Below are 9,848 nucleotides of genomic sequence, written 5' to 3' on the forward strand. Positions count from 1 at the left end.
AGTGTGATAGAGACTGTAGTAAGATAGAGCCTGTAATGTGATAGCGTCTGTAGTGTGATAGAGACTGTAGTGTGATAGAGACTGTAGTAAGATAGAGCCTGTAGTGTGATAGAGTCTGTAGTGTGATAGAGTCTGTATTGTGATAGAGACTGTAGTAAGATAGAGCCTGCAGTGTGAGTCTGTAGTCTGTTGACTGTCCACAACTTGTTGACATACAAAGACAATCTATAGAGCTCTGTGTGCTACACGTGTTTAAACATGCGCTACACCCTCACGTCCACGCAATGTCCAAAGGCTAGAACAATTAGAATCTGTGTCAGTGGAATTGTAGAGTTGTGTGCCCATCTTTAGCCCACATAACAGTCCTGCTTCACTGGCTGCAGCGGGTGACAGAGGACAAGAGATGTCGACATATTCACAAGAATGTACACGTGAGCCAAACATTGACATTGACAACACTTCTGACGTTCCTGTCCTCTGTCTTCAAACCTTGATGTCGCCTCGGAAACGTTGCCAAAGACTGCAGCATATCCCATTACACATCTGCGTCTGTCTGCATCTCGTCACACAACCTTCACTTCCGTGTTTACAGCCCTTCGTAGAATACCAGCAGCACCTGCCGTGATGTCGTTGGAAGGCGTCCAGGTCACTTGACACACGTCCCTGTCGCTGCCGTGAGATGCTGGCGTCATGCCAGCTGTACGCCACACAGATCGGTTCTCCGATGTAGCCGTTATTTATCTTTGGGCGTGCATTGTGTACATTGTTAGATGGTAGTTAATTACCTTGAGTAGCACAGCAAGCAATATGACACCAATATGGTATTATACGCATATTTATTAGCTAGGGATTTACGACGACCGTGAAGGTGGTCTGGCTTTAGAGATACACGAGCGATTCACGTAGTATTAGTCTTAAATAAAAGCCTGATGCCAGAGAATCTTCATTAATCACTTGCTGAATTACACACGTGTTGGGGCACGGGGGGTCCAGTCGTCTTAGGCGCCGCGATTCGCTGTGCAAGGAAACCTATGATTGTGGGTTCGAATCCCGGTTCGCCCCGATTATGTTTCTAGGTTTGGCAGCACCATACCCGTGCTCGTGGGTTTCACCGAAGTGGTAAACGTCTGAGACCTGCATCACTTCGAGCTTTCCTCCCACATTAAGCTGACACGTCGTGATAGAACTGAAATAATGTTAAAAGCGGCGTTAACTCCAACTCACTCACTCACTCACTCACACAGGTGTGTACGGCGTCAACAACATTATCGTGTGTTCATCAGACGACGTCAACAGCCGCGTGTGTTCACCAGACGACGTCAACAGCCACGTGTGTTCAGCAGACGACGTCAACAGCCACGCGTGTTCAGCAGACGACGTCAACAGCCACGTGTGTTCATCAGACGACGTCAACAACCACGTGTGTTCATCAGACGACGTCAACAGCCACGTGTGTTCACCAGACGACGTCAACAGCCACGTGTGTTCATCAGACGACGTCAACAGCCACGCGTGTTCATCAATCGACGTCAACAGCCACGCGTGTTCATCATACGACGTCAACAGCCGCGTGTGTTCACCAGACGACGTCAACAGCAGCGTGTGTTCACCAGACGACGTCAACAGCCACGTGTGTTCATCAGACGACGTCAACAGCCACGTGTGTTCATCAGACGACGTCAACAGCAGCGTGTGTTCACCAGACGACGTCAACAGCCGCGTGTGTTCATCAGACGACGTCAACAGCAGCGTGTGTTCATCAGACGACGTCAACAGCCGCGTGTGTTTACCAGGCGACGTCAACAGCCGCGTGTGTTCATCAAACGACGTCAACAGCCACGTGTGTTCATCAGACGACGCCAACAGCCACGTGTGTTCATCAGACGACGTCAACAGCCACGTGTTCATCAGACGACGTCAACAGCCGCGTGTTCATCAGACGACGTCAACAGCCACGTGTGTTCACCAGGTGACGACACCAACAGCCGACTGATTGCGTCGTGCAAAACGTGATACTATCTTTGTTAATGATTTAGTATCTGTTAATTTTCACTTTTTAAAAACATGTAACAGGGAGTTGTGTCAGAATCAGAATCAGAATCAAGACCTGTGAACGTCCCTCACTCAACGGATCGGCCGTCCTGGTACAGAGTATATGTTTCATTGAGAGGTATGTGTGCATCTGTGGCTAAATAATGAACTCTTTGAGTAAAATAAGTTGTAGGAACACAGGATTCGAAGCTATCATACATAAAGCATGTACCATGTATTCCTGTTCTCAAATATACTGATTGACATGAAAACTAGAAACTCTGATATCGCATGCTCCTGTTTCAGTGGATAAATGTACCTGGTTACTGTACCGTTATACATAAAACATTTCCTCCACCGCGAGACACATTGTTAAATAATGGCCATGTCTGGATATAGCGGCAGTTGTGCCCGAAATATACCGTTATTTTAAACCAGCATTCACCCTCTGTTAGTCACCGGTAGTCTCGCCCCCACCATCGACACTCGCAGAGACACCAACATGCCTCCCCTGGTTGGCACAGCTACACAATTACACTCAAACTTGTTGGAAAACCTCCCAAATTCACCGAAAACCTAAGAGACATCGCACCATAAGCAGCTCATCTTGCGAGGGGAGTTACGAGAAAACCAAATGAAGTAATGGCACTGGGATTTGTTTGGGGTCACCCTCACAAGGTCGCTGTATGAGGGGTTGGGGGTACTCAAGCCACGTGGGAGTGGGGATGGAGGAGTGAGGGTGGTTGTAGGGGTAGGGGTGGTTGTATGGGTAGGAGTGGTTGTATGGGTAAGAGTGGTTGTAGGGGTGGGGTGGTTGTAGGGGTAGGGGTGGTTGTAGGGGTAGGGGTGGTTGTAGGGGTAGGAGTGGTTGTAGGGGTAGGAGTGGTTGTAGGGGTAGGGGTGGTTGTAGGGGTAGGAGTGGTTGTAGGGGTAAGAGTGGTTGTAGGGGTGGGGGTGGTTGTAGGGATTGGGGTGGTTGTAGGGGTAGGAGTGGTGGTAGGGGTAAGAGTGGTTGTAGGGGTAGGAGTGGTTGTAGGGGTAGGGGTGGTTGTAGGAGTGGTTGTAGGTGTAGGAGTGGTTGTAGGGGTAGGAGTGGTTGTAGGGGTAGGGGTGGTTGTAGGAGTGGTTGTAGGGGTAGGAGTGGTTGTAGGTGTAGGAGTGGTTGTAGGGGTAGGAGTGGTTGTAGGGGTAGGGGTGGTTGTACGGATGGGGGTGGTTGTAGGGGTGGTTGTAGGAGTGGTTGTAGGGGTAGGAGTGGTTGTAGGGGTAGGAGTGGTTGTAGGGATAGGAGTGGTTGTAGGGGTGGTTGTAGGAGTGGTTGTAGGGGTAGGAGTGGTTGTAGGGGTAGGAGTGGTTGTAGGGGTAGGGGTAGGAGTGGTTGTAGGGGTAGGGGTAGGAGTGGTTGTAGGGGCAGGAGTGGTTGTAGGAGTGGTTGTAGGGGTAGGGGTGGTTGTAGGGGTAGGAGTGGTTGTAGGGGCAGGAGTGGTTGAAGGGGTAGGAGTGGTTGTAGGGGTAGGAGTGGTTGTAGGGGTAGGAGTGGTTGTAGGGGTAGGAGTGGTTGTAGGGGCAGGAGTGGTTGTAGGAGTGGTTGTAGGGGTAGGGGTGGTTGTAGGGGTAGGAGTGGTTGTAGGAGTGGTTGTAGGGGTAGGGGTGGTTGTAGGGATGAGGGTGGTTGTAGGGGTAGGAGTGGTTGTAGGGGTGGTTGTAGGGGTAGGGGTGGTTGTATGGGTAGGAGTGGTTGTATGGGTAAGAGTGGTTGTAGGGGTGGGGTGGTTGTAGGGGTAGGAGTGGTTTTAGGGGTAGGAGTTGTTGTAGGGGTAGGGGTGGTTGTAGGGGTAGGAGTGGTTGTAGGGATTGGGGTGGTTGTAGGGGTAGGGGTGGTTGTAGGGGTAGGAGTGGTTGTAGGGGTAAGAGTGGTTGTAGGGGTGGGGGTGGTTGTAGGGGTAGGAGTGGTTTTAGGGGTAGGAGTTGTTGTAGGGGTAGGGGTGGTTGTAGGGGTAGGGGTGGTTGTAGGGGTAGGAGTGGTTGTAGGGGTAAGAGTGGTTGTAGGGGTAGGGGTGGTTGTAGGGGTAGGGGTGGTTGTAGGGGTAAGAGTGGTTGTAGGGGTAAGAGTGGTTGTAGGGGTAGGGGTGGTTGTAGGGGTAGGGGTGGTTGTAGGGGTAGGAGTGGTTGTAGGGGTAAGAGTGGTTGTAGGGGTAGGGGTGGTTGTAGGGGTAGGGGTGGTTGTAAGGGTAGGGGTGGTTGTAGGAGTGGTTGTAGGGGTAGGAGTGGTTGTAGGTGTAGGAGTGGTTGTAGGGGTAGGGGTGGTTGTAGGGGTAGGAGTGGTTGTAGGGGTAGGAGTGGTTGTAGGGGTAGGGGTGGTTGTAGGGGTAGGAGTGGTTGTAGGGGTAGGAGTGGTTGTAGGGGTGGTTGTAGGGGTGGTTGTAGGGGTAGGAGTGGTTGTAGGGGTAGGAGTGGTTGTAGGGGTAGGGGTGGTTGTAGGGGTAGGAGTGGTTGTAGGGGTAAGAGTGGTTGTAGGGGTAGGGGTGGTTGTAGGGGTAGGAGTGGTTGTAGGGGTAGGGGTAGGAGTGGTTGTAGGGGTAGGGGTGGTTGTAGGGGTAGGGGTGGTTGTAGGGGTAGGAGTGGTTGTAGGAGTGGTTGTAGGGGTAGGAGTGGTTGTAGGGGTAGGAGTGGTTGTAGGGGTGGTTGTAGGGGTAGGAGTGGTTGTAGGAGTGGTTGTAGGGGTAGGAGTGGTTGTAGGGGTAGGGGTGGTTGTATGGGTAGGAGTGATTGTAGGGGTAGGAGTGGTTGTAGGGGTAGGAGTGGTTGTAGGGGTAGGAGTGGTTGTAGGGGTAGGAGTGGTTGTAGGAGTGGTTGTAGGGGTAGGAGTGGTTGTAGGGGTAGGAGTTGTTGTAGGGGTAGGGGTGGTTGTAGGGGTAGGAGTGGTTGTAGGGGTAAGAGTGGTTGTAGGGGTAAGAGTGGTTGTAGGGGTAAGAGTGGTTGTAGGAGTGGTTGTAGGAGTGGTTGTAGGGGTAAGAGTGGTTGTAGGGGTAAGAGTGGTTGTAGGGGTAAGAGTGGTTGTAGGGGTAAGAGTGGTTGTAGGAGTGGTTGTAGGAGTGGTTGTAGGGGTAGGAGTGGTTGTAGGAGTAAGAGTGGTTGTAGGGGTAGGGGTGGTTGTAGGAGTGGTTGTAGGGGTAGGGGTGGTTGTAGGGGTAGGAGTGGTTGTAGGGGTAGGGGTGGTTGTAGGGGTAGGAGTGGTTGTAGGGGTAGGGGTGGTTGTAGGGGTAGGAGTGGTTGTAGGGGTAGGGGTGGTTGTAGGGGTAGGAGTGGTTGTAGGGGTAGGGGTGGTTGTAGAGGCTGACCCAAATCATAATAAAATACTTAAAAATATATTCTTCAAATATAACTTTTTCATGATAACATCATTTTGTTTTTTCGCGTGAAACTTGAAAGCGCTCTAAACACCTTCCCGAGGTACACTTAGCCTGCCCAACACCTTACCCCCCGCACACACAGTCAGTGTCTAGGAATACAAGACGGGCCTCGCACACATGGGTACTCAGGCTGTGCATCGCGATCAAAGCCCACATGACACACAGGTAACCCACTCCTGCTGTAGGTGTTCCAGTTCGCCCCGTGATGCTGTTAGCATACCAGACACTTCGGCCACAATTACATACCACGATGCCGACAACTATGATCCACTCTGGGCCTGAGCGTAGCCACTTGTCTCTAGGTCTGTCGGTCGGTACTACACCCGTGCTCGTGGGTTTCACCACTTCGTGCCTTCACTCACTCACTCACTCACTCACGTGCACGCTGTGGGTTCCCGCTACGACAGCGGCTAAAATAAGGCCGATATTTTGTATCTAAGGCTGAGCAAGTCCGCGACTCAACATGAATAGTTAACTTATATTAAATTTTCTATTACCTCTATCTGAGGAAGAGAATTTAACTCTCTTCCTTATGTGTATCACTTCCAAATGAGAGCCGTGAAGATCCGGGGTAGAATAGGTCTTCAGCAACCCATGCTTGTCGTAAGAGGCGACTAACGGGATCAGGTGGACAGGCTCGCTGACTTGGTTGATGCATGTCATCGTTTCCCAATTGCGTGGATCGATGTTCATGATGTCAATCACTGGATTGACTGGTCCAGACTCGATTAATTACAGACCGCCGTAATATACCTGGAATATTGCTGAGTGCGGCGTTAAACAACAAACAAACAAACAACTCCTAAATGCCTCTTTCAAAGACCTGATACCACTATCTACTTCTATTAAGATCTGATGGAATCAAAGAAGTACGGACGCCTTTATCTTTTTATTTATTCTTGAAATTTCAAGATAATGATCTTTCAAGAAAATAAGTTGAAACTTTAAAACTGTAGCTTGAAATTTTAACTTAGTATCTTGAAATTTCAAGAAAAAAACAAAAAACAAACAAATGGCTTTAAAAGGCTTCCGTAAACCATTGGCTTCAGTCTTTCTATGCAGAACGCTAGCCCCACGCCTCTTTATCAGAAAGTGTGCGCTCAATTGAGGTCTATAAGGGACAATTTTCGAGATTGTATTTTGAATTTTCAGTTTGAGGAATCAAAACTGTCTCTCTGTCATGACGAATCAAGTCCAGGAAAAGGACAGTTTCAGTATTTTTAAGCAAAAATCCAGATTGCTATGGAATAGAACTTATGCCAGCAGAATTTATTAAATGAATTACAAAAGGTTGTTATTGGTGTTGGAGCGCCTCCGTGGTCTATTGGTAGAGCGTCTGCCCGGAGAGCGGAAGGTCCGGGGTTCGATACCCGACCGCGTCATACCAAAAGATGTTAAAAGATGGTACTTGTTGTTACCCTGTCTGGTGCTCGGCATTAAGGGGCTAAAACAAGGACTGGTCGGCTCGGAGTCAGTATACTGTCTGAGTGGGGTATTCATGTTAAACTGCGGCATGGTATCTCAGTGAGCTAGCACTATAAATCGGCATCAGTCCGGACTAGTACAAGCAGCCACACAAATACACACACGTACCTGCACGTCGCTATATAAGTGCAATAATCTTGGACGCGACGTTAAACCCCATTTCACCTCACCTGTTATTGGTGTTAATAAATACATGAACCCATTGTTTGTTGTTTAAGGCCTGTCATGCTGAAGTGTACAAGTTTCATGGAGCACGTGGTTTCAAGCCCATATAGACTGCCTACTTAACAGTACTTTATGATCATATAAATGTACTCCACCTGATCAAAATAGTGACCATCTATTGGACTAAAGTATTTGCTTTTGCTCTAACACTTAGTCTATCTTTAAAATAATCATATACGTTTCTCTTCAAAAGAACCTTTCCTCTTCTGCTGTTTTCAAGGAAACTAGACTTGTTTGATATAGACTAGATTAGGCTTTTAGTAATATATATATATTCCACAGTCATGGTGCAGAACCACACCTTCCGTAGCATGTAGTTAACCCCGTTAACGCAGACTATTCAGTTCCCGGGGTAATCATGGGTATGGATGAATGGTCGCGTGTTTACATATCTACCACATGCTGTCGGGCTTGTGTTGTTTCCTGACTAACAGGGTTTCGCTGTATAACGGGGTTTTGCTGTATAACGAGGCTTAACTGTACACAACCCCAACATAAGAAGCAGACAACAAGGACGAACACGAACCTGTTGAATCATTTATTAACGTTTTACGAAGGAATAACATACGTAACGGAAGTGTATGGAGAGTTATCTCCCCGTGATAAGAGCATTGCCTCTGAAATTCAACTGTGTAACATGTCTCAGTTTGACATACACATGCCACGACTCAACCACAGTCACGTGTTAACATTCGCCCACTAGAGCACATTCGTAACCAACTCGTGTTATTCCGGGACAAGCGAAGAGCGACTCGTGCCCCTCTCATGGCCATTTTTTGCGACCGGGTTCCGTCTTAGCGCAAACGGCCATACCTAAATATTATCAACTCGTTGCGTAATGGTTCACACATTTCCCCCATATATTATATATATTTCAGATGCAATTTTAAGCACATCGGGACGCGCGGAATTATATAGTATGACTGAGCACATTTAACTGTGTCTTGGGTATATTTTTAGATGCAGGACGTATATAAAATCAAAAATTATTTCTGAGCGTTTCTTTGATGAAGAACTTGAAATCATACGCGCATTCTGATTGGTTTGTCGTATTTTCGCACATAACATTCATCGATAGGGGGACGAGTCTTCCTGCAAGTTACGGAAAGGGGCGAGTGGTGACGAATGACAAGAGCAGGTATATTCATGCGGCAATGGATCTCAAGGGGAGATAACCCCCTGATATAATGACGAGGAACGGAGTAACTGGTAATATAGCTGAGAACTATAACATGTTCTTTGTTTCAACGTATATAGTATTATACATCCAACCGTTTGCCAACAACAAGATTGATACCTGAAACGACAACTTTCATGGACGTGAAACAAACATTAGATCCACGTAAATAGAATACAATATTGCAGAAAACAAAATAAGATTGAAAACTATAGCAAGGGTTGCAGAACCAAGATGGCTGACTTAACAGAAACAGCAACGATGGTGGCAGTTGACAAAGCTGTCGGAGTCGTCCCCGATGTAACACTGAATGTTGGGGTCGTCCCCGATATACCACTGAATGTTTGGGTCGGCCCCGATATAACACTGAATGTTGGGTCGGCCCCGATATAACACTGAATGCTGGGTCGGCCCTGATATAACACTGAATGAGGGAGTCGTCCCCGATATAACACTGAGTGTTGGGTCGGCCCCGATATAACACTGAATGTTGGATCGGTCCCGATATAACACTGAATGTTTGGGTCGCCCCGATATAACACTGAATGTTGGGTCGGCCCCGATATAACACTGAATGTTGGGTCGGCCCCGATATAACACTGAATGTTTGGGTCGCCCCGATATAACACTGAATGTTGGGTCGGCCCCGATATAATACTGAAATAAGTTGCGAAACCAACATCTATCAGATTCTGAGATGCAAATCCACCAGATTCTGAAATATGCCGTTAGGAAAACCAGGTCTATCAGGTACTGAGAAAAGTTGTCAGGAAACCACACCAGGTTTTAAAATACGTTGTAAATATACCCATTTATCTATCAGGTACTGAGATAGGTTGCAAGGAAACCAACATCTATCGACTAATGAATAAAATAAATAAATAAACAACAGACATTCAATATTAAAGTCACTCTCAACCATCGCAATATGAAAATATCAACATGTTTCAGTTTTCGAAAAAAGTTGAGATTTCAAAAACAAACTTTACTCTGTATCCTGAGAACGAATAACGAAGAACTTGTGACCTACAATCCCCTGGCGGGGGATAGTACCAGTTAATTATTAGTGATAAAGATGACACAACTCATCACATGAATAATATTTGATATTTGTTGTTGATATATTCAATAGCATAGATACAATAACTCGTACTGAAAAGGCTGTACGGGCAGGGTGCCTATAAAGACAAGGTGGGGTGGGTGGGGTATGGGTGGGGGTGGGGGTGGGGGTGGGGGGTGGGTAGGTTCAATTCTGATAGTGACATCAACTGAACGAGGGAGGGTGGAGCCAAGGTGTTTCTTAGACTGGAATCCCCCTGCTCAAATATACGCCGGTGTCTATATGGAATCCTGCACTGAAGGTGAAAGATATTTCTGCATATTGTGAATGATTCATTCACGAGATATCCCCCGGCAGATGTTATGGCGTAATCCCCCTCATCCTCCCCCCCCCCCCACCCCCCCCACCCCCCCTCCTCCATCCCAGTAGAGATAGTACTGATCCCCAAACATGCCAC

General features: G+C 47.8%; 1 protein-coding gene across 1 annotated transcript; it reads left to right on the forward strand.

Moving 5' to 3' along the window:
- The first annotated feature begins 403 nt into the window (after nt 1-403).
- On the forward strand, nt 404-1,993 carry LOC139466620 (uncharacterized). The gene is made up of 2 exons (XM_071248206.1): nt 404-431; nt 1,284-1,993. Exons 1-2 carry the CDS (start codon nt 404-406, stop codon nt 1,991-1,993), a joined length of 738 nt encoding a protein of 245 aa, XP_071104307.1.
- Nucleotides 1,994-9,848: the final 7,855 nt, after the last annotated feature.

This window comes from Haliotis cracherodii, unplaced genomic scaffold, assembly GCF_022045235.1.
Source record: "Haliotis cracherodii isolate W230 unplaced genomic scaffold, xgHalCrac1.p SCAF_19, whole genome shotgun sequence".
In the NCBI taxonomy this organism is placed as follows: domain Eukaryota; kingdom Metazoa; phylum Mollusca; class Gastropoda; order Lepetellida; family Haliotidae; genus Haliotis; species Haliotis cracherodii.

Coding starts and splice junctions, on each gene's coding strand:
- LOC139466620 (XM_071248206.1), top strand. CDS start 404: ATGTCGACATATTCACAAGAATGTACAC. Junction 432..1,283: donor ATATTCACAAGAATGTACAC/GTGAGCCAAACA, acceptor TGTGTTCATCAG/ACGACGTCAACAGCCGCGTG.